The sequence below is a fragment of the Sabethes cyaneus genome, chromosome 3, assembly GCF_943734655.1.
Source record: "Sabethes cyaneus chromosome 3, idSabCyanKW18_F2, whole genome shotgun sequence".
Classification (NCBI taxonomy): domain Eukaryota; kingdom Metazoa; phylum Arthropoda; class Insecta; order Diptera; family Culicidae; genus Sabethes; species Sabethes cyaneus.
Genome location: NC_071355.1, coordinates 158,707,999 through 158,733,541, shown reverse-complemented (window position 1 = coordinate 158,733,541; position 25,543 = coordinate 158,707,999). Strand labels below are relative to the sequence as shown.

The following is a 25,543-nucleotide window of genomic DNA, read 5'->3' as shown; positions in this document are numbered from 1 at the left end:
TAGACAGTCCCGATTGACACACCCAGGTCAACAGCGGTCTTCCGGATCGAGCGGTTCATTTTTCGACGAACCCGCTCCTTCACCACCTTGATGGCTGCTGGCGTCCTCGCCGAACGCGGCCGCCCGGAGAGCTAGAGGTCCTTGGCCGAGCCCGTCTCCCGCTACCGACGGATGGTGAATAACTGACTTCCGCTTCACCCCGTGGGATTTCAACCGCCGAAATATATCGCCGGATCGCTCACCTCTCGCAAATAACTTTACTACGACGTTGCGGTACTCCTTCATCGCGCGCAGTAAGTAGAATAAAATCACAACGCATGCAGGGTAGGTGACGGTCAGTTTAGTAAGCGACGTTTTCTATAACCAAAAATAAATAGTCGCGCAGCAAAAATAGTCGTTTCCATGCGTTTTTGTTAGTGACAAAAAAAGCCCGATTATTTATTTGGAAGCCGTAAAAATGTTCCGAATTCAATGTTTTGGAACCTGGGATGCTATTAGATGAATGGATGGGTGGATTGTTTATTGCCATTTTACCATTTGTTCAAAATCGGATGTTAGACGCCATTTTGAAATCCAAGATGGCGGACTATTATTTAGCATGCTATATCGAAGTTCCCCTGTATTTACGAAACCAGGTGTTCAAAAAATAAGACGCAATTGACATGAAATAATAATTATTGCAAGGGTTTCCATGCAAAATGCAAAATAGTCCGACATTTTGGATTTCAAAATGGCGTCTAACATCGATTTTCGATTTCTAGCCGTCAACCGCATTCCAAAAAAGTATATATTGCAAGGGTTTTCATGAAAAATGCTTAATAATGGTCCGCCATCTTGGATTTCGAAATGGCGTCTAAAATCGATTTTCGACTTCTAGCCGTCAATCGCATTCCAAAAAAGTACATATTGCAAGGGTTTTCATGTAAAATACTTCCAAAATGCAAAATAGTCCGCCATCTTGGATTTCAAAATGGCGTCTAACATCGATTTTCGACTTATAGCCGTCGACCGCATTCCAAAAAAAGTATATATTGCAAGGGTTTTTAAGCAAAATGCTTAATAGTCGGCCATCTTGGATTTCAAAATGGCGTCTAACATCGATTTTCGATTTCTAGCCGTCAACCGCATTCCAAAAAAGTATATATTGCAAGGGTTTTCATGCAAAATGCTTAATAATGGTCCGCCATCTTGGATTTCGAAATGGCGTCTAACATCGATTTTCGATTTCTAGCCGTCAATCGCATTCCAAAAAAGTATATATTGCAAGGGTTTTCATGCAAAATGCTTAATAATAGTCCGCCATCTTGGATTTCAAAATGGCGTCTAACATCGATTTTCGATTTCTAGCCGTCAACCGCATTCCAAAAAAGTATATATTGCAAGGGTTTTCATGCAAAATGCTTAATTATAGTCCGCCATCTTGGATTTCGAAATGGCGTCTAACATCGATTTTAGCCTTCTAGCCGTCTATCGCATTCCAAAAAAGTACATATTGCAAGGGTTTTCATGTAAAATACTTCCAAAATGCAAAATAGTCCGCCATCTTGGATTTCAAAATGGCGTCTAACATCGATTTTCGACTTCTAGCCGTCAACCGCATTCCAAAAAAGTATGGGGTTATCACCCCATACTAAAAATATACATATTTACTAAAATAAATCGTTGGCAAAAAATTGTCCGACAATAAATTATTTTTCTTAGTCATTAACCATACTACGCGCGAAGTTGACTAAATTCTGCAGGTTTTGATCATTGACGGTCGACTAACCGACTTATCAAGAGAAAGTACGGTCAGAATATTTTTCGTCACTGCTTTGATAGAAGGTGACTATTTTTCTCCAGAAATAGTCAGTCGGTTTTTTGTCGTTGATGGAGACGGCAGTAATTTGATTTTCGTCGCTGACTATGGTGTTTTGACGGTGATGCTAGACAGCCCTGATAAAGACATATTAAGCATGTGTGATATTTGCAATCATCAGTGGACATCGCTAGTTCCGAGGTATCAACAACTTTTACTTCTCTTTTCGCTTCCTTAGCTCATAATACACATAAATTAAACATCAAGTCAATAGTAAACTATGGGATCGTGGTTACAATTTACTAAAAACAAAAATCCAGCACAACAGAAGCGGATCTATTCGGTGTACTTAGCGTTACATTCCTTTAGCATTGTTGATTCACCCGAATTGATGTTACCACACTGGAAACTCCGAAACCGTTTGTGTTTTCGTGTCTTTTTCTTCTATATGTCTATATATATTCGATTTATTTGTTCAAGAAACAATGTTAACACAAAATAACTATCCACTAACCGGTGTAGACTACTCTCATAACAACTTCTATAAATCTGCATAACTAACTGAATTGTGCATAGAAAAACAAATGTCTTCGCCTGTATGAAAATATCCTTTCACATAATCGCCTAAGCCTAGTGTATGAATTCTAATGCTCACATTGTAGTTTGCGCGTTGGAGGGAATGATGTGGTAGTGCACACGAGTGACTACGAGAAAAGTCGAAAGAGAACTTTCTATAAAACATCTGAGAGGATTATTCCCGGAGGGGACGCATTATTGGAGACGCCCGAAAAAGGGTTGGCTTGGTTTTGATTGTTTCGTTTTCAACGTGTCCTCAATCGAAGGGTGTGCGCGTTAGAAACAGTGTGTGTGTGTGTCAGTATGTGTATTTGTGTATATACTAACTGTTCTACTCTTCCGTTTAAAAAAAACTAACTACCAAGAAGAAAATTGTTCCAATGTCAGTATAAAATCAGTATTTCTCTTTGATCGTCCCTAGTTGGTAAACGCATTCTCGAAAATCGATTATGGCTAAAAATCTATCTCCTTTGAATGGACTTCAGTTGGTTTGCTTAGGAGTTGTTCTCGCTACACTCTACATGTTGTTGAGTATGTGTGAGTGTGTTTGTGTTTGAGTATGGCTTAAAATTACGCTAAACTTTGGGCACATCGAAGTAACAAAAGTGATACAGCAAAAGACGATATCACAACAGTCAACTGGAGTAGTGGTCTGGCAGCTCCACCGCACTGAGCCACCCGTTCTTCCTGTTCGGAAAGATAGAAAAGCACAGGATTAAGGACAATATAGGAGAATGATAATTAAGATTTGTAAATTAGATGAGAAAATCTGATTCTTATAATTGAAAATATAGTTACTAGAGCTGAAAGTGAATAGTTATAAGATATCCTGAATCGGAAATTTAGAAGAAAAAAACAGAGAATTGAAAATATAGAATTCGGTGTAGTAAGTAGAATTTGCTAAACTGCGCAATGAATTGTGAATCGAGATATAAGAATATAGAAAATATAACTCAGAATTATGAAAACAAAGTTACGAGTACCAACATGAGAAATGCATCGGAGCACACTATTGTCTATTGTGATAATGGAACAATTCTAAATTTCTAGTCTATTAAAAGTTTTTCGCATGTCTGGATGCAAAATAAATATCTTTACGATAGACTTACGAATCGAGAATGGCGAATTGCAGACTGTAATCAAACAATAATAAATGTGAAGAATCGTATAACTATGATCAACAAAATAATGTTGGTCAACTACTTTTTCTGATAATAATACTAATAATAATAGATTTGCTGCTTGAAAAGAGTTCACGTGAATGGACAAAATGTAGTGTAATGTGAAATTGAATTTTGTCGGCAACTAAACGAACTACTCACATCAGGATGCTCCGTATAGCATTCCTCCAGGCGTCGGCGGGGCAAGAAATTCAGCCTTGTTTTCACGCAAGGCAATCCCTCGGTGTCATTGTGGTGGATCACCTGTGGAGAAGCCGAAAGGACTATGTGGTCCGAGGGATACTCACTTTCCACGATGATCATCAGTAGATTGGATCGTGGTATTCGTTTCGCAAAGTATGGTCGATGCAACAATCTGAAACAGTTTACTTTTGATAGAAAACATAAAAAAAATAAAAGTATTCAAAATAACTCACTCTGTTGGATTTGGAGGCTGCGACTCATAGAAGAATCCATCACCCTTGATGAACTTATCCTGCTGCATGACATATAGATTCGACTTTTTATCACAAGCTTCGTACACAGTTTCCATTCTTATTATTTTCGGTTGATTCCAGTATGCTTCATCCTCATCAATTATCAACTTTTTGGGTTTCTTTGGACGATTTATATCGGTATAATCAGTATCCTCGTATTCCACTGGAAGATATGGTCAATTATTAAACCGCATTATAACTACTGTAAATATTTACCTCCTGCATCATAATAATCCGCACTTGGAATTCCATGAACCCAAAAGTCAAACTTGGTTAGCAGGACAAAAAATTCAGCTATAAGCCACTTGATTCCGAGCGTGATCAGTTTCAGAGGCTATAGAACGTACAGTTTATAAAAAATACAGCCTGGCAGGCTAAGCTATCTACACTTTACTTACATGCATCAGCGAAAAGGCATCATTTGGGGCAACAATTTCGTGGTCACAAAGCCCTTGCAGATCGAATACGGAAATCATAACGAAAATCTCTTTATCGACCATCGATTGCATGATGGCACCTTCAATTTCTCCGAAGAACCTTCCGGTGTCGTTGGAAGATTCCGAAAGAATAACATAACCATTGTTATCTATCACATAGCAATCTCTTGTCTCGGAGCTGCACGTTTCAATACATCCTTCACACTAGAATGGCCGATAAAATCATTAAAATCGTACATCGAAAATCGAATAGCTAACGCAACTCACCGTGGTCTTCGAGGTGATCTCCATAAACCGCTCGTACATTAGTTCGTGCGAAAACTGAAAACCCGTTACACAACCCGGAGCTTCCAAACCACCATCCCTAGGAAAAATACCCATCGAAGCGGTCACCTTCAGTTCCGAACCTTCTGGATCATCCATCGCATGCGGCACTGAGTAAACGAAGCTCTTCGGGTCAATCTTGTGCTGCAAAATGGCACTCCTATACCAAGTTTCGTCAATCGTTTTCTTGTGGTAATCTCCAAATTCATGATCCGTTTCCACCTCCACCTCGCCAAAGATAAACTGCCACCTAGTTAAACCACTCATCGTTGCCACGAAGCGCAACGTGGCGTTGTACATCTCAATGATCTTTCTTTCGTTCTTATTCTCAAACTCCCAGTTCCGATAGCTTTCATTGGTCACTTTGGCATCGAATACCAACAGCTGAACTAGCTCTTTGTTACAATAGTAAGCATCATCGTCCAGAGTCTTTCGGCCACAATTCGCTGCAACGAAAAAAGAGGGAGTAGAGACATAAGTTAGGGGATATTTGTGGTTGACTTACGCTCGTCAGCACCATCTTTCTGAATGTCTTCCGGCTCGGGTTCATACTGCTGCGACCACTTCCAGTTTGGTTCGTACAGTCGAACCAAAAAGTGTCTCAGCTCATCTTCCGGCGTTTTGAACTCGTGCCCCTCCAGGTAATGATACTTGCAATAAACCCTGAAATATATTTTAGTTTAATTAACACCCTGGATTGAGCTTACCAGCTTACCATTCCGGGTGAACTTTCCAATTATCACCAACAAGAAAGTCCGAAATGTTGATTCCCATGTGCTGATTTCGTTTGATTTCATCTCCCACCTTTATCCAAGTATTTCCGTAGTCGTGGGGCAGGACCAGACCCAGCGAAAATGGAGTATTTTCTAGGGGAGCATAGTAGTAGTCTTGATATTCCAACGAAACACGCCGCATCTTATCGTAATGGAAACGAACCGGAACATTCAGCATCTTGCCGAACTTCGAGAAAACCAGCTGCTCTCGAATGGCTTCCATTGTGGGATTGGGCTCACGGCCAGTCAAAGTTTCATCCGACGCTTCCAGGATGTCGTTCAATACCTGCTCGATCTCAATTAAATCTATGCTGTTGTAATTTTCCTTAAGCCGTCCCTTTGAAACTGGTCGAAGGTCGGGGTGCATCAGAACGTACCCGTTGTTACTGACAATGAACGAGTAACCATTAACTCCCAGCTTGAAAGAAGACCATCACGAGTTAAATGAAAATCGTTCACGCCAACCTCACTAAATTTACCTTGTAGGGTAAGGAAAGTTCATCAAGATCCTCAACGGGAATGTCGGTTCCCGCAACTCCGAGTAACTGTGCCGTGGGTGTATTGTTCCGCTGGTTTGCTTTACGGTCAAACGCAGGAGCACCTACAGCAATCATCAACCGCGGAGGTTCATCATCATCCGCTTCTGACTCCAGATTCTCCTAAAATTTTCGAAAAACGATTAAGTTACAGAACACTCCACTATATTCAACCAAGCTAACCGCCGTATCCGTGAACGCATGTGTCCACGTGGGTGGGTGTTCAACGCCCTGCAACACCAGGGGTGTTGCTATCACAGTAACGTACTTCAGTACTTCTTCCTGCACTTCATCCAATGACTGAATGTGGGAATAGTGTCCCCGATTCAAGCAAGCCATCCACTGGATCTCGCGAACCTTTGTTACCTCACGACCCAGCAAGTAGGTAAATACGCGTACCGGAATCTTGGTACCATTCTCAAACCAGTTGTATCGTTCGAAAATGTCAGTTATGTTATTGGGAACACCATCCGTGATGAGCATAATGGCCTGGTTGCACCCACTTACCGATTCATTACACCGTCGTAACTCACGATACTGCAAAAAGAAAATTATAATGATGAGTACCAAGCAACTCACGCCAAAAAGAGTATTCTTACATGTTGCAACAGCTCGAAGGCTTTCACAAAGGCCTTGCCCACATTGGCGTACCCTTCCGGGTGCAAATCACGAACGTACTCGTTCAAAAACCGAATGTTTTCCGGAGTTGCTTGCACGAGTATATCCTGTAAACGAACAACAATTCTTTATCAAAAACATCTTACCACAAACGAAACGAACTACTCACAGAAAAGCAAGGAATTAGCGGTTCCACATCGTTAGAATACTTATAAATGTTAATAAAATCGTTATTGGAAAACGTATCTAATACACTTTTAACGGTTAATTGAGCTATATAGTTCCGGTACCCGGTCATCGAGCCGGAATTGTCCAGCAGAATCACAATATCCTTGGAGCAGGTGGCCGTTTCAATGTACCACGAGCGCTTCCTGCAGTCGAATGTGTCCACCTGCTCGCGGTCCCACTCCAGTGCCGGATAGTGGCGCAAGATACCCGTGTAGGACCCGAAATACTGCCACGACAGTGCCGGGTCCGAATTGTAGTTCTGCACGAAAACATCGTCCAGCGCTTCGGACCACTGCAGGGCTTCCAAAACCCACGGATAGCGATCGTACACGTTCTGCGGCACATGCACCGAGCTGTACGACGTATTGACCGAGATGTTGAAGAAGTGAGTATCCGAGTTGAGGGACATATTTCGGTACATCCAGGTGTTTTCCTCCAGCGTGGATGGTATTTCGGGCTCCGGTCGTCCATCAATCTATAGATGGAAAAATTGCTTTAGCAAAATTTAGGTTGAATTCAAAACCGAAACTTACAATCGAGTATTTGCTAGAGTAGTACGTAAAATTTTCCGAAAGTGATATATTGAAATCAAACTGTTCGGACAATTCCTCGGCTAAGTTTATAATACACTTGATGGCATCCATTTTGCGGATTAACATGCGACCAACGTTTTCCACAATAGATTGAATCAAACTGGTGCCATCCTTATGTTCAACCCGAGCGTTGAAAGCTTTATATCTCTGAAATCAAAAACAGTGGCATGGCTTTATTGCACATCTACATAAAACCCAATGCAATATATGAAACTTACAGCAGTAATTTCACTGGCTTTCGTCATCGTTTGAGCTAAATCCCACAGTTCTTCGCCAAAGTTGTCTCCCCACTTCTCCATACTGGAAATAAAAGTGTAAATGTAAGATGTAAGATTATCGGATTAAGCGTAACAAATTGTAAGGAAATATTTCAAGTTAAAAATCAATTACGTGTGATCGGATCGATAGTTGTTATCATAAAAATCTTCAACCTTTAGTCCAATGTGTATATTCCGAAGAACATCTTTCATTGTGTACCAAAAACGTTAAAATCGATTCAAAAATCAGTTGTTCAAAACTTATTAAATTTTGAAGAAACAAAGGTTGGAACCGAAGTCCATTTTTGGAAACACCCTAACTTAGAAAGGTTCACCCAAGCTATTGTCCTTGGTTTGGTCTTGGTCTTGGTCCTGATCCTGGTCTTGGTCTTGGTCTTGGTCTTGGTCTCGGTCTCGGTCTTGGTCTTGGTCTTGGTCTTGGTCTTGGTCTTGGTCTTGGTCTTGGTCTTGGTCTTGGTCTTGGTCTTGGTCTTGGTCTTGGTCTTGGTCTTGGTCTTGGTCTTGGTCTTGGTCTTGGTCTTGGTCTTGGTCTTGGTCTTGGTCTTGGTCTTGGTCTTGGTCTTGGTCTTGGTCTTGGTCTTGGTCTTGGTCTTGGTCTTGGTCTTGGTCTTGGTCTTGGTCTTGGTCTTGGTCTTGGTCTTGGTCTTGGTCTTGGTCTTGGTCTTGGTCTTGGTCTTGGTCTTGGTCTTGGTCTTGGTCTTGGTCTTGGTCTTGGTCTTGGTCTTGGTCTTGGTCTTGGTCTTGGTCTTGGTCTTGGTCTTGGTCTTGGTCTTGGTCTTGGTCTTGGTCTTGGTCTTGGTCTTGGTCTTGGTCTTGGTCTTGGTCTTGGTCTTGGTCTTGGTCTTGGTCTTGGTCTTGGTCTTGGTCTTGGTCTTGGTCTTGGTCTTGGTCTTGGTCTTGGTCTTGGTCTTGGTCTTGGTCTTGGTCTTGGTCTTGGTCTTGGTCTTGGTCTTGGTCTTGGTCTTGGTCTTGGTCTTGGTCTTGGTCTTGGTCTTGGTCTTGGTCTTGGTCTTGGTCTTGGTCTTGGTCTTGGTCTTGGTCTTGGTCTTGGTCTTGGTCTTGGTCTTGATCTTGGTCTTGGTCTTGGTCTTGGTCTTGGTCTTGGTCTTGGTCTTGGTCTTGGTCTTGGTCTTGGTCTTGGTCTTGGTCTTGGTCTTGGTCTTGGTCTTGGTCTTGGTCTTGGTCTTGGTCTTGGTCTTGGTCTTGGTCTTGGTCTTGGTCTTGGTCTTGGTCTTGGTCTTGGTCTTGGTCTTGGTCTTGGTCTTGGTCTTGGTCTTGGTCTTGGTCTTGGTCTTGGTCTTGGTCTTGGTCTTGGTCTTGGTCTTGGTCTTGGTCTTGGTCTTGGTCTTGGTCTTGGTCTTGGTCTTGGTCTTGGTCTTGGTCTTGGTCTTGGTCTTGGTCTTGGTCTTGGTCTTGGTCTTGGTCTTGGTCTTGGTCTTGTACTTTTACTTGTTTTTGTTTTTGTTGTTGTTCTTGCTTTTGATCTTATCGTTACTCATTTTCATTTTCATCTTTATTTTTTTTAATTATTTTTAAAGTTATGGTCACCCTCCCTTGCGAATTGGATTTAAAAATCAGGGGACAAAAAAAAATTTGTTATTTATGAATCAAAATCTTATGTATAAATTTTATTGGCCAATATGTCTAAAGAACACGTAAAATAATATAAAAAATATTTAAAGAAAAAAATCTTTCGTTTTTTCTCCTTTTCGGTAGATTTTCGTATGAAAAATAATAAAACATGTTTATGAAAAAGCAACAATAAGGCCATTACAAATATTTTATAAAGTTTTTGTCCTTCCGGTGTTCGGACACTGAAGGGGGTGGCGAAAAAAAACAAAGTGAATTTTTTAATCGAGCAAAAAAACATGGATTTTAAGAATTTTTATTTAAGATTTAAACGTGAAAACCGAATTTATTCTTGCTTATAATATATACGTTATTATTTTCTACGCAAAAACATACGAAAAAAGACAAAAACGAAGGAAAATTTTTTTGGACGATTTTCGGAAATTCCATTGTTCGAATTTCCATTTCTGTTTCGTGCTAGAAGCGGTAATTCAACTCGGAGACTCATTTTTCGAGTTTTTCAGATTGTAGAGCCCACAGATTTTATAAAAAGAAATTTGACTCATATCCTACAAATAATTTTGTTGCCCCCCGATTTTTCAAGCCAATTTCCAAGGTGACAAAAACTTTAAATATGATTTGCAATGGTCTAATTTTGGTTTTCATGATTAAAATTAAGTAAAAAAAAACTGGAGAGAAAAATAGGGAAAAAGATTGAAAAAAAGGAAAACAAGAGACAGGAAAGAAAAATTCAAATGGAAAAAATGAAGGAAATAAGAAAGAAAATAGACAGAAAAGGAAGAAAACGGGATAGGAAAGGAGAAGAAGAAAGAGAGAAAATTCGAAAGCATTCGAAATGATGGAACGGGAACAAAAAAGGAAGAAAAAGGAAAAAAATTAAATAAAACATTAAAAGAAAAAAGGATGTGGGACCGAAAAAGTCGAAACGGAAATGACAGAAAATGACAAAAGAGACAGAAAAAGAGGGAAAACAGGCATGAAAACTGAAAGAAAAACTTTGTTACAGTATAACAAATGTAAAAAGAAACAAAAAAAACGGAACAGAGGAAAATCAGGACTCAGGAAAATGCGAAAAATGGGAAAGGAAAATAAGAAAAAGGAACGGAGAAAGAGAAAAATAGTAAGCAGAAAAAAGGTAACGAAAGGAAACGTAGAAAAACGAAAGAAAAAAGACGAAAAACGGAACTGAACAGAACAGCGAAAAATAAGAAGTAAATAAAGCCTGAACAGGGCGAATAACGGGACAGGAAAAGAAAAAGAACGAAACAGAGAAATAGGAAATAAAAGGAGAGAAACGAGAGCGAAAGACGGAAACCCAGACAAGAAAGGGAATACGGAGCTGAAAACAAAAGAGACTTGGTCAGAGAGAAAAAAATAAGACTGAGACGAGGAAATCCGGAAAAAGGGTTCAAACGCGATATGACAGGTGAAAGATAGAACAAAACACGAAAAAAATGGGACAGATAAAGAATAACAGAAAGGTAGAGCACTTAAGCATAGTAAAGACTTAAGAAAACGCTGAACCAAAAGAGAAAAAGGTAAAAAGACGATAAACGGGAGTTAAAAAGGAAATCCGGAGCGGAAATGGAAAAAAAGAGCAAAAAACAGAATAAACGTGATGGAAAACATGGAAAAATGGGGTGTCAACAAGACAGAGACGAGGGGGTCAATCCCGGCGTAGTGGTTAGCATTCACGCCTCTCACGCCGAGGACCCGGCTCAAATCCCAACTCCGTAGAGGTCACGAATAACCTAAGCTGTTAAAGTGACTAAAATAAAAAAAGACAGAGACGAAAAACGACAGACGAAGACGGAAAACAAGAAGGAAAGGAGATAAAAAAGGAAAAATGAAAACGATAAATGGGAAAACCAAAAGGGAAAAAGACGGAAAAACTGGAACAGAATTGGGAAATAAGAAAAACGAATAAAAAATATGAAGCAAAGTTTGACAGAAAATATAAAAAAATGGAACAAAAAACGCAGAAAAAACAGAAGAATGAAACAAGAAACACGGGAAAGATAAAAGGAAAATGAAAGAAAGAGACGGAAACGGAAGGAAAGTGAGAGCCAAAACCAAGAAAATGGTACAGAAAAGAAAAAAACGGAACAAAATGTGGAAAACGGCATTGGAAAAAAGTTGAAACGTGTGAGAGAATAAGACGAAAAATGTCAACTCTAATTTCAAGTAAAACTTCCCCGATAAAAAAGAAAAACAAGAGTAATTTATATCCTTTAATTCTAATACTGTTGCTAAAACTACTAAGACGCTCAAATAAACATTAGTTAACTTAAAACTTCGCGTCTAATTTCGTTCATTGAACTAGCCCTGTAATTATCCTGTACTATAACAGCTGGCCGCGAAGTCTGTAGATAAACAAGGGTCAAGTCGCAGAAAGACATTTAAGACCAAGACTTTCAATTCCAACTTTAAGACAAATTTAAACCGTGATTTCAAGTCCAATTTCAAGTAGCTACTGGTGGAACTCTAATTTATAGTCTAATTTTAAATGTAATTCCATGTCTAATCACAAGTCCAATTTAAATCTAATTTATGTCATCTTTCAATTCCAATTTCAAGTTCAAAATTTTAAATTCTGTTTTAAGTCATTCCATACGTAATTCCGATTTCATACATAATTTCAAGTGAAACTTTCTGTCCAAATTACTCTAGATTAATTTCCCATTTCAGCCCAATTTTCAGTTCAACATTAAGTCAAGCTTCAAGCCCAAATTAAAATATAATTTAAAGCCCTAGTCAAGTCCGATTTCATTTCTTAATTCTAGTCAAATTCCAAATCTAATTTCTAGTCCAATTCCAGCTTTGATTTCAATTCCAGTTACACCCGAGAGTAGGGTTGCCAAGTCTGAAAATTACAAAAACCGGCCGGTTGGTCCTGCTTTCAAAAAATGCGCGGGGGTGGGGGAGGGGTGTGAGCAGCATATTTGCATATTTTTAGAGAGGATTTGCCTGGAACGTGTAATGTGTGTTAACATTAGATAGCGAACGGTAGGACATCACAGTCGAAACCACAACGAATGGATTATTGAAGATAGATAGTTTCAGAGTGACAACTGCTTGCCACTGGTGCTAGTGGACAATTACCGCCTGAAGTAAAGTATTATCACTGCAAAACTGGCTATCTTCAATAATCCACTGCTCAGGATTGCTTATAAATTTATTAGAAAATTTTACAAATCAGGCAAAAATACAAATCCGGCTTCATATGTCGGAAAACCGGCCTTTTTGCCGGATTGACCGGCCACCGGCTTTGCAAGTGAAAAACCGGTCGGGCCGGCTAAAAACCGGCCACTTGGCAACCCTACCCGAGAGTCAGGGTTATAAGGGTTATAGTTATAAGTCGACTTTTAGTTGTATTTTCATCCTACTTTGTATTCGGCATTCCAAACCAGGATACCAAGCAGGACAAAATGTTGAGAATTGGACATCGATTAACGAAATACATTCTTGTTTTACCGACATTTACCTCTAATTGGAAAATCGCGTGTATTCCACTATTCAATGTTCTTCTACAGAGATCAACAAACCGAAGAGCAAAACAAAAATAATACCTTCTGCAGACGCATCCACAGCTGAATGCTAAGTTCTAATCCAAAATGTTTACAAACAGCCCCCCGGGGTCGCACATGCGCCTTCCCGTTCCACGCATCCATGTTTGCGTTCTAGTATACATATCGTAAACATGCTTTCTAAACTACGCATTTGTTTGAAAACAAAACTGGAAGCCGGCCACTGCTCATATCTCACGGTACCGGTAGACGCAACATGTGTTTGTTGTGAACCGGGACAAAAGCAGCTCAGCTGCGAGTAGGAAAATTCTCACAGCAGCTGAAAATAGCACTGACGTTTCGTTAAGTTTTCCCTCCTTGAGATGGTAAATTTTCCTCAGTTGACAGCTGTCAAAATGTTTACGAAATAGGATTTTCGTGGAAAAAGCAGTCTTAGAGCATTTATTTGCTAGAATTTATCACATAATTCCAACAGATTACTTACATTTCAGTCTGTACCGTTGCATTTGCGCTTTGGTCCGGTAATTTCATCCATAAAAGGAATATGGCGATGCTGAGCACCAGCACCTTTCGGGCGCTCATATTTCCAACCGTAGTAGTTGCGTGCGCCCGAAATTCCTACACTTTTGCTACTGATATTAGCTGCTGTACATGCTTGTGTTCGAAAAATGAAAAGATATCCTGCCGGAAAATGGCACGAAACGCGCGAACGATTACTTTCCGCTGGCTTCCAAGTGCACCATAGAACCGTTCGAGTGGCTAAAGGAAGGATGAAAATTTTCACCTATGATAACGAACTGTGCCTTCCGTACACGGCCGCGGTTTGTTCGAGACTGACCGTGCTGGCAGGATGAGATCAACTATTTTCGGAAGCAGATGTGGTGAGATTTTCCCCCCGTGACCCTCCCGGGATGCATTGTGTTGGTTCAGTTTTTCGTCGAGTCGTGCTTGTTTGTTCGTTAAGCGTGCGTTTTTGACGAAGGGTATGGGAGTTTTTTAGTTTTGTTGACAGTGTGAATGTAAAACAGAAACAGATATTTTTTCGTTATAGTCGCTATCGATTCCATTGGTTTCATGCTAATTTTTGTAGTTTTCAGGCTTTGCTTGACTGAGGCGTCACAGCCTAATAAGCAAAGTCGAATCACAAAGAGCAAGATCATCCGGCATTAGACCCATCATTGAAAAACCGAAAACACAAATTGAATCAATTGCAGAAACGGATTGTGGCAGAAACGGAACTGCCATTTATAATGTATTCCCATACCGGACAGGAGGATTCCATGGTGTATAATTCATAAGTTCGGAGCAATGACGTTATACAAAATAGAGTAAATTACTTTTTCGAATACTTTACTAGGACTGAAAAAGTGTGGATGTACTAAAATAGTGGAAAACCAAATTGTAACATCCGGAGTTATGAATTAGAAGTAACAGGAAAAAAATAACAGCGGCAATTGGTAACACAACAGAAACTTTACTGCCCTTTCTAAAAATTGGACGCAAGCCGTCTGTTTCAGGCCCATTGGTTGAGTCTAGATCTTCAAGGGCTTTCTGAAGATAGTCAGCAAAAAACCGTATAAGCGTAAGTTTGATTTTTTTGGAACAGTATGTCTTCGAAGCTCCATTGTAGGGAGAAGCACGTGGACGAAGACTAAGGAGTTTTTACGCAAAAGTCTATAGCTTCAGAAGCAGAAATCCTTCAATGCCGGTTATGTGTAATGATAAGGACGGTAATTTGTGCCTTCTGTCTTTTGTGTCTTTTATCGGCGGTACCGAATTGATTTGTTTATGAAGGTCGTTCCACGACGGATCACATGTTTGACTTCCGGTAAATCCCAGATAAGTTCTGAGAGTACACCTCATCATCTATTCGTGGATTTCAAGGCGGCGTACGATAGCATCAAACGAAATAAACCGTGGCAGAAAATGTATGAAAATTTGAATACTCGAACCCGTTCCCGGCCCGAACCAAAAAAATTTGTTTTTTGATACCTAAAACCGACCCGTACTCGTCGGGTTTCACAGGCAAGCTTGGTTTTACAATGGTTTGCCGAGGCGCATTCGAAAGTTCTAAGAGTGAATCATAGAGAACTAGGCGCATTTATTTAACCGAACCGATATTGTCGTAGCTGAATAGAGCCGAGTGACTCGTGTTGCAATCATCTCCGTTCATCTCGATTTTGGGCCATTCGTCGCTAATTCCCCAGGCGTCTCAGGAGTCATAAGTCGCATTCGACCTGATCAAGCCATCTTGCGCGGTTGAAGAGAATCGCTTTCGTCGCACTCACTGTCTTCAGACATCCTGAAGACATGTCCGATCCACCGTAGTCTACCAATTTTCACTAGATTTATGTTGGAAATCTTTTCAAGAAGTGGGGGTTCCCCTAGTAATCCGCCTAGGCGTCCCAATGATCTACAATCACACAATTTTTAGCAATATGATCGTGTTTGTAGCATGTGCTGTTACGTGTAAAGACACTTATGATGCGATGCGAGAGCTGATGATGGGTTAGGTCCAGAGATAGGTTTCTGCTGGAGGTACATAGTTTAACTTTCGATTCAAACCAATCACCCCATCCGCAAGCAGCAATTTATGTTTTATTTCGTTTCGCTAGTGGTTTTCATAATTAATTTTATAAAACCGCTAATTACTAGAACCTTCCAATAATGAACGCTATAAAGCTGCCTTCTGATCAAGCGGCCTACTCTTCAGATGAAGAGTCAGATCACGTAGCTGTACTACGCTCTGCTGAAAGCAATAAACCAATTATGCTTTTCGCTGCTTGATGGTAAGCGCCATATTTTAATGAAGCTTTTTGCTTAGTTCGACTAAGCTTATCCCAGTATAATGTTGCTTAAACTTGTTGCGCAAAAGCTAAATCAGCTTTAGTAACTTAAAGAAAATATATGTCCGTGTGAAGAAAAGTTAAAGTTTTATTTCAGATCAACCTGATCGATAGATATCCGATGGAATGAATAATAAATTTTCAGCGGTTTCCGTAGTTGTGCAGCATATGCGCATTAAATTTTATCGTACATATTGGTATGATAGGTGGTGTAAATCAACGCGCCATCGAAATTCTGCAATTTTAGAAAATTTGTTGTTAAAAAAATATATTTAATGAGTCAATATCAATTTCTGGCAAAATCATTCTCGTTGCTTCCTGTGACACGCGACATGAAAACCGATTGATGATAACTGTACTTCTGCACGTCAGACTTTGTTTCGATGAATTTTTGTTTGCGAGACAAAAAAAACTACTTAGAATATGGCAATATCGCATAAGAAATGTTTTCGGTATTGAACTGCTACTTATACTATGTTTATATGAGATATGGTGCAGCCAACCAGTTTTACCATGGTAATAAATCATAGCAACCATAATAAATTTGATTTATTAACAGTTTTATTATGGTTTTATAGCTACTCGATCAGGAGGAGCTAACAAAATTATAACAAGTTATGTTACCAATGGACTAGTTTGTTGCCAACTTTTCTAACAACGGTTGTTATAAATAAGATAAATAATAACAACCGTTGTTCTAAATGAGCGACGGTTAGTGGTTAAAATAACAAAAATTCTAACTAAATTTATTCTAGTCCATATCTGATTCTGAACAGGCCTTGATATGGCTTCCAGACATTTCAAAAATTAGACTGTAAATAAAAATATTTTAACAAATACAATAAATGTTATGCGACGAAATTCATTTACTTTTTAAATAATCCTATTAATTGGACTAATTTTTTTGCAAATAACATATTTTGTTATAAGGATGATATTTAGCGTGTTTAGTGGGGAAACCCATATTACTCATTTGTATCTAAATGAGTTACAACTATCAGAATCTGTTACAAATTTAATTTTTTTTTGTTATTGCTTCTTGATCAATTTGTTACCAATTTGTAACAGATTATGTTATAAATATCAAAATGTGTTATAAAACTGATATAACCTTGTTATGGCCTCCTGATCGGGTAGCTATAAGTAGTTTTTAACTGTTATCATCTTGGTATAGCGCAATATCATAATGAAGCCAGTGGTTATTATTAATACCGCAATAAAAGTTTTACGAAATTCAAATAAAATAAAGCGGTTTTTGGCCAAGTTTCACTTGTTTCAGGGTAGCTGTGTATGAAATGGGGAAGGCAAATGAGGAGCGTCCAATATAGCTCTAGCTATCCCAAGCCCCTACCTAGCGCCTCCTCGTGCCACGGGAGGTGCGATACTGGGTGGTTCCCGGCTGCCTGATCTCAAAATCGAGATTTTGGGTAGACGGCGGAGCCACACGACCTTGTTAATAGGTAAGCATAAAATAAGTTACTTTAAATAGTTTTTTCGTTTTAGCTTATGAAGCATCTATTGCTATATAGTGAAAACTTTGGCCAATACGAGTGTTAATACTACATATGGATATTGGAAACCATAAAAAAAAATAATTAATTATTAGAAGCATTTATGGAAACTAAAAGGACGCAAATCTAGCCCATTCGAAGGACTGCTGGTGAGATTGTTCTATTTTTACCCATGTATACCACATTTGATAAATAAACTAGAATCGGGAAGAGGGAGGGACCATCAGAGCACTTGTTTGAAGCGGTGGGCCTAAGGAGAGTGAAACAGTCAACTTTCTAGGGTTAATCTTGGCCCGATTAACAACACATCGTGGATAATGAGCGGGCTCTTCTCCCCACCTGCTGGAGTCATTCTGCATTAAGACGGATTGACTCAGGCGACTTAGCCCTTGGAAGGAGATTCTCTAAATCCCTGGTACGTGTAAGTGATGTTGCTTATCGACCAATTCCCTTTTGGCCCTTCATACAAGATTTGGGAAGCATGACCAATCGTTGAATATGTTCAACTCTTTTTGACATGATAGGCTCATTGCTATGAACGGATGTTCTGCTAAGGCAGGTGGTAGTACCATATATTCATTCATATATTCAAGTTTCACTTTTTTCAGGGTAGCTTTTTTTTGAGATCTACATCCAGTGCAACTTCAAATAAATTTCAGCAATGACGAAGCTTCTCTTACCACTTCCAGTCTTGTTTCGCCTTCCATGGTCATAGTTTTCATCGATGTACCACCTCAAGTCGGGTATTTAAAATCACCAATTGACAAAATTATATCCGTCCTTCAGAGATTATCTGCAGTACATTGTAATGCTCTTATGTGAACCAAGTATTGAGCGATATAAATAGCAACTGCGTAAACCACGCAACACTGCAGCTCAATGCGGACTACAATTTTTTCGAGTTCACTATAATTTTCATTTGTAAGAGAACTGGATTCATACTACAAAAAGTCATTAATTTCAATCAGCAATCCATCATTTATTTTTTATTTATTTATTTATATTTGTAATTCATCTAACTAATGTCTATATGAAGTCTAATTACTATAAAAGATCAGAGGCTTTTATCTTTTGCAAAAATTTATGCGAAGGCTCACCGAGCTCAAATAACTCTTCTACTTTCAAAAAGTTTCTAATACATGCGGTAATTGGTTCATTATATCCAAAAACAGTACTATGGAATGGTACTTGTAGTAGACCAATAGAACGTAGAGTCCATTGTGAAGCACGAAAATCCAGTAGTGACAAAATCCTGGGAGAATAGATTTCACCATGGATGACTTTAGCTACGAATACAGCCTGCTGGGTTCTTCGTCGGTAGTCTAATGAGCCTAATCAATCTAATCAAGTAAACGGCACCGATCTGAGTATGGTGGGAGGTTCTCAGGATTGCGCCAAGGTAGATGTCGCAAGGCAAGCCGGATGAATTTTCTTTGCACTCGTTCGATGCGCAGGATCCACGTTAATTACATACTGAGGACACCAAACTATACTACCATTTGCAAGCAGCGGTCGAACCAGGGGTGACATTGCGATTCTCGTTTCGAGTGATTTTGGTTCGTTTCGACCACGTTAAATGAATGGGCGAAACGAACCAAAACATCTCGAAACGAGAATCGCAATGTCACCCCAGAGCACAATATAACGATTTTAGGCAATGAGAATCGTTAAAGTTCCGACCAATTTTCAAAATAAAGCCGAGCTGACGCATTGCCTTCGAAATTATCGATTCACGGTGCTGGTCGAATGTTAGTTTAGTATCAAGTAACACATAAAGGTCGCTAACGTGGTCTACTCTGCGCAGCTCACACCCCTCAATCTGATAGTTGAATACAATCGGGTTTTTAATGCGGTAGAAACTTATCACTTCACATTTTTCCACACTTAGTGTGAGCCAGTTTCGTTTACACCAATCAACAAATGTATCAAGTAACGCTTGCAGGCGGCAACAATCGTCAGTTTTTCCAGCAGGTAGAAACAGTTTCAAGTCGTCAGCGTACACAAGTCTGCATCCGATATCCAATAGCAACGTGACGCCGTGGAAAAACAGTGAAAAAAGCAGTGGTCCCAGATTACTACCTTGCGGAACACCTGAGGTATTGGTTGCGCAGAGATGCACGAGCCAAGCTTCACGCGCAATACCCTGTCACGCAAGTACGAGCTGAGCCATTGCACTAGTTGTTGAGATGCACCGAGTCGAAAAAGTTTATGCAATAATATTGTATGGTCAATTCGATCAAAAGCTGCTTTCAAGTCCGTGTAGATTACGTCCACTTGCTTCTTATTCTCTATTTGCGAAATACAGGTAGAGGTAAACTCCATTAAATTCGTACAAACGGAGCGGCCAGGCATGAAGCCATGCTGAGCTGGAGAGATGTAGTTTTTTGTACGAGACAACATCATACTGCTAACAATTATTTCGAACAATTTTGACGCGGCAGACAAATTTGTAATTCCGCGATAGTTCCTAACATTCCGGCGGTCGCCTTTTTTATACACTAGGAACATAAACGACTCCTTCCAAATATTCGGGAATGTAGCTTGTTCGAATGATTTGTTAAAAATAATGCGTAAAGGAACGACCAACGGTACAATACAGCGATTCAAGACTACAGCTGGAATGCCATCCGGCCCCGCAGAGAAAGAACGCTTCAGTTTTTTTTGCAGCGGTTATTATCATGTCGGTAATAATCTCAAACACATTCAAGTCGACCAAATCAGCTGGAACGTATGAAGTAGCGGTTTGTCATCTCGATCAGAGGCTGTTTTATTGGCGAACACAGATGAGAAGAAGTTTGCAAACAGCTCACAAGAACCAGAAACGGTAGTGGATACGATTTCGTCAAGGCATCGTCAGGGATATACCGAAGCCTACCGACCCTTGACCGTAGTCTGAAGATATTTTATTACTGTCAGTGACAGTCCTAATCCACAATTCCGCGCAAACAAGCACAAGCACGCGCAAACAACCACATAACTGTAAACACGCTCGAGCGATTCTAGTCCGCAAACTCCTTAGGTTCTGGTAGTACACAGAAGGTATGCGATCAAATACAGACGCCCCTATGCTAGTATATACCAAAACAAAGACCTAGTTCTACGTCAAAACGGAGATTGTTTCGAAAACTACTTTATTCGCTAATGTCGAATTTGTTTATTCAATCCGGATTGGAACTGGATGAACTTTTTGTGTTCATTGTTCCTATCTGACAAATAAAATTCATCCAGTTTCAACCCGGATTGAATAAACAAATTCGACATAATAAATGAATATTAGTTAACAAAGTTATAAATGGATATAACTGCTCTCAGATCGAGCAGTTCGTTCTGGTTGATGGCTGGTCCTTTTGGGGACCAACCGTCAGATCGGACCACTATCTAGTAGTAAGCAAGATTTGCGCCTGGTTTTCCAACGTGTTCAAATCGAGATCAACGAGGAGAATACGACTGAATATTCGGCGGTTATCAGTGGAAGGAGCTGCTGCCGAGTACTCTTGGAAAACGAGCGGTGGAAGCACATCCACGAAGCAAGCAGTGCTACAGCGCGGGAAATGTTGGCTACTACTACTGCAGCCACTTCCTATAAATGGTTCGACGCAGAGTGTCTACGAGTGATTGGCGTTGTAAAATTGTATTTCAATATATTGTTGCAGTCCATTAAGTTGTAGAACCTAAAGGTATGGACTGAGGAGCAACTGCCCACTAACTGATTGGAAAGTCTCAATTGCCCTATTTACAAAGAAGCCTTTGACAAGAATGCAGCGATTATCGAGGTATTATTCTCCTCAATTCTGCAGGCCAAATTCTCTCTTGCATCCTGTTTCATAGACTGAGGACGTTGCATGAAACCTTTGTTGGAGAATACCAGTCCGGTTTTCGAGAGGGACGCTCCACGATAGACTAAATGTTCACCTTGCGACAGATCCTAGATAAATTCCGGAAATTCAATATAAACACCATTTGTTTATAGACTGTAAGGCGGTGTACGATCCTGTTAACTGAAATAAGCGGTAGCGGATTATGCTTGACCATAGTTTTCCAACAAAACTGATTAACCAGATGGTTCAAAATCAAGCGTCAGAACAGCGGGTGAGACATCGAACTTGTTTGTGATGCTAGATGTTGTGAAGCAAAGTGTCGGGCTATCGAATTTGCTTTGCAACATTCAGGGATGGTTCGATCACTTTGACTCAATTTTGATTCATTTGACAGTACCGTCTTAACGGGGTCAAATATGACAAAGTTATATATGAGACATTTGTAGAACAGGTTATTATCTATAATTTGGCTGAATAAAGTTTTGCTGTATCTTTTGTAGTTACGGCGCTACAATGCTAGTATCTTATTAGTGACTAAATGAACGTTCATTTAGTCACTGATGAGTTACTAGCGTTGTAGCACCGTAATTACAAATGATACAGCAAAACTTTGTTCAGAAAAGTTGTAGATTAGAACTAGTTCTACAAATGTCCCATACATAACATTGTCATATCTGGACCTGCTGAGACGGTACTGTCAAATGAATCAAAATTGAGTCAAAGTGATCGAACCATCCCTGGCAACATTGCACTGGAATAAGAGACCAGCAAAAACAATATTCAGCAGAAAACTCGACGAAGGCCGCCGGCTTTGAGGCAAACCCCGTATCCGTTGGATGAGCGCTGTTGACACGAGGATGCTAAAACAGCGGGTGTTAAGAGCTATTAGAGAGTGGCAGCCCAAGACGGGGAAGCTTGGAGACGACTCTTAAATTCGGCCCAGAAACGATAGGTGGATTTTTGCCGAAATAGTAAGTAAGAAAATTACTTAACAAACAAATAGATACATATGGATTTGAAAATATTATGCATAATTTTACGTTATAACAAACAATCTTATTTGTCTCAATAGCTAATGAGTATGAAAATTAAATCGAAATATTTTATAGAAATGAGGTACTCCAAGGAACCCAAATTCAAACAGCAAGTTTTATGTTTAAACGAAGTTACTAATGTCTCATCAATGAGCGTCGTAAGAATCTAAATACAAAAAAAAACTTTTACAGCAATTCTAATACTAATCCGCACATACTTTTTACTGCGAATTAAAACCAACATGCCAAATGAAATTAAAATTTAACATGCTGTTCTCTACTCTTAACAGCGTTCAACAATAAAACCATAAATACCAACTTTAGCAATTGATTGAAACGTTGCCTGATTCACCGAACCGTAAAGTTGCCAAATGTCAATTACACCGGTACAAAACTCAGCGAATAGATAGACAATAAAATGCACATCGAACCAGAAACGGCCTATCATCTATTCGCTGAATTGAAAAGTTCCAAATTCTTTCCTTTATCGAGTGGATCGACTAACGAAAACGATGCCATCTAGCTGGTCCGTCCTGCTGGACGAACCACGGTAGCTTGCACGAGTCCATCTCCATCCGAAACTACGAAACTAACAGAGTGATATGCCACATACACCCATGCTGCACATTCACCGCAGCTGCCAATCACTCTGTCGCTTGCAATAAATGCTCGGTCACGTGACTTTTCTGCTCTGCCAGGCGTGATGCTCTCCCTGCTTGAATCGCAGCATCTGCTGCGTTCGGCCTTTGGTGGGATGAATTTCCCTGCTCGTCACATTTCGTTTTACTGCGTGGGAAATTATTTCCACTTCCCCGCTTTTACGATATGCTTTGGCAAAAAAAAAACAAATGCTTTGAATCTATGGATCAACACAATACGTCTATCAACAAACTACAAAATTGAAATAGTTGTCATTTTAGTGGTCATTCGTTTGGGATTGAAATTTGTAATCACACGTAAGCCATAAACTTAAGTGGAATACAGAAAATTGAGCATAGTAACTTGAATCATAAATCACCAACAGCAGCGTCACGCTTTCAGCTAATGATCGTACTTCATGCTTAGTGCCACCAATAAAATAACTGCTTCGTTTTGTTCCGCTAGGTAAGCGTGAAACCGTTGCAAATATTCGATTAGCTAATTACACCTTCATAAAGCATTACCGATTCACAGGTAAACCGGTGCTTTCTGGTTCATGGCTGTCTGACAAATAAAAATAATTAAATTGGTTTGAAAATTTCGTTTACTATAAATCTCCATGATATATCTTCAGGATGGCTTAGAAGAACTACCAAAATTGCAAGATTCACAGAAGTAAACAGATAACCTGAATATCAAACACATATTAGTTTCAGTTTGGATGTCGCCATCGCAAGACACATCTAGGAAGAAAGTTATTCACTATCAGAAATTCTTCTACTGAACGTACTTGTTTTCATAATTCTGAAATAGAGAACTTCTTGAAAAACTCGACGAAATTTTCAGAAAAAAATCTTTCTCACCTGTAGCGTTACTCTGAGTGTTTCAACATTCAACTGTCACGATAAAAAATTCAATGCGAAAGGCAGAACGCTTGGTCATCCAGTGCAAAACATCTAAATCCGGGACTATCCCGCGAAAACCAGGACGTCTGGTCAGCCTATTATAATCTGAGAAGATATGACTTTTTAGCTCAGGCTCTTCTAGCACGCGTAGCACCAGCTGCACTGCCGCTCTGCAATCCGGCAACAGCAACTTTTGAGGTTTGAAACTTTCAAAACTTGTTTTATATGAGATAGGTTTCCGGCTATATAACCAGAAGACGTATAATTATCTGTCGCCCCTTGCGACACTTGCTGCTATAATTTCCTTTTCCAACAATAGCACTGCATAACTGGCTGCTCGAACCACAAAAAGGATTCCCTTTTAAAATTCACCATCTTTTCACTTCTAAGCTATGCTGACCATGTACCGCTCGTTCTCGGTCTGGTGGAAATTATTGCACGCGGACATCCACTGTTATAACACCTGGTTCACAATTAAGTAACTTTAGTTTGACGTCATTCCGAAGGTATGTTCATTGTTATGGAAGGGAAAGAGGTATTAAAACCAGATTATAAAAAATATAATATACTAAAGCAAAATTACGATAATTATTTTGCTATGCTTGACGAATAAAGAAGACTTTCTCTCACTAGGATATCAAATATTTTCTTTTTGTTCTCTTTCCAAAGCAAAACCGTTCAAGATAACTTTTAATCAAACGGCGGATTATTTGAATTGAAAGTCCATCGGTGAAATGAGTAATTCAAAGTCAGAAAACAATATGATGATGCATCATCAAATGATGGTTTGCTTGAACGATTTTGAAATAAGTACTTTTATTAAAAACTGCTAGATATTTAGTAGCTGTTTGAAATTTCCTTGTGAAAGAATGTGGATTTAAGACTTATCTTTGAAGGTTAGCACCATATTGGAACCTTTTTCTCACATATTTTTTTGGATTTAACAATAAAAATTTAAATATGTTTTCATAAAAAACATATACTGTACTAATTGCTTGGCTCATGAGATATGAATTTTTGAAGCAGGTAAAGAAAAATTTAATTTTTCGGTCATAACCCAGAAACAATCATAAATGCTACCGTAGAATTTTTATCGCTGAAAGATTATAATTAAAAAAACAAGAAAAGAATATTTTGTAATTTTTCTACGAGGCGCAATATGGTTTATACTTTTCCAAGAGTTTTTCATCAGCTGCTGCTTTAAGAAAATAAAACAAGATGAAACTTACGGCAGTAGCATAACCTCGCTGTTTCCACAAAAGCAGAGTCATTATCATCATTCATTTGCTGCTCGACTTCCAAGCTGTTTTGTTCAGCATTTCTCTTTGATCTAAGCTTGGATCCAGCAAATCATAACCCGACTTAGGTATTGTCGTTTGGAAAATTAGTATGCAAGCTTCACCTTCGATTCTGTTTTTCGTTTGCTGTATCATGCTACAAACAGATGACACATTTACACACGGACTAGCTACTGTGAATTGTGAACTTTATTTTTATTAAAGCCTGATCAAGTAATGGCTTTTAATATTTTTATTTTATTATTTTTATTCAATACTCCGTCCATCCTAATGCAGAGCATGATGAACAAAATTGCTTAAAATTCTCCAAAATTGTTCGGTTGTAGGCTGCCGCTCTCAAATTTTACGGATACCGAGTACTCACCATCAGATCTCATTCTACCCGGTCAAATCATCATGTTGCGCTTTTAGTCGTCTTGTTTCTACCGGATTTGAAGCAAATACCATGTTCGCAGTGTAGTTGTCCGGCATTTTTGCAACAAGCCATGCCCATCGTATCCGTATATGTACTAGGAACGTCACATGGTTCATCGTCCGCCTTCATACTCCGTTCTGCT

General features: G+C 39.4%; 1 protein-coding gene across 1 annotated transcript; it reads right to left on the bottom strand.

Annotated features, from left to right (window-relative positions):
* Positions 1-2,944: 2,944 nt before the first annotated feature.
* LOC128740326 (voltage-dependent calcium channel subunit alpha-2/delta-3) lies at positions 2,945-13,517 on the bottom strand. Its single transcript, XM_053835864.1, has 15 exons — positions 13,420-13,517; positions 7,759-7,840; positions 7,481-7,687; positions 6,889-7,422; positions 6,701-6,826; positions 6,285-6,638; positions 6,045-6,224; positions 5,508-5,983; positions 5,298-5,455; positions 4,736-5,238; positions 4,430-4,672; positions 4,248-4,365; positions 3,972-4,194; positions 3,697-3,910; positions 2,945-3,061 (listed from the first exon to the last, which is right to left on the bottom strand). The coding sequence occupies exons 1-15, from the start codon at positions 13,515-13,517 to the stop codon at positions 2,945-2,947; spliced, it is 3,633 nt and encodes a 1,210-aa protein (XP_053691839.1).
* Between the last annotated feature and the right edge of the window lie 12,026 nt (positions 13,518-25,543).

What these genes read in the sequence shown, in the direction of transcription:
- LOC128740326 (XM_053835864.1), bottom strand. Translation starts at nt 13,517, where the DNA reads ATGAGCGCCCGAAAGGTGCTGGTGCTCAGCATCGCCATATTCCTTTTA. An exon ending in GAAAGATGGTGCTGACGAGC is followed by an intron (nt 5,239 to 5,297) that starts GTAAGTCAACCA and finishes TTTTCGTTGCAG; the next exon opens with CGAATTGTGGCCGAAAGACT. An exon ending in AGATCACCTCGAAGACCACG is followed by an intron (nt 4,673 to 4,735) that starts GTGAGTTGCGTT and finishes CGGCCATTCTAG; the next exon opens with TGTGAAGGATGTATTGAAAC.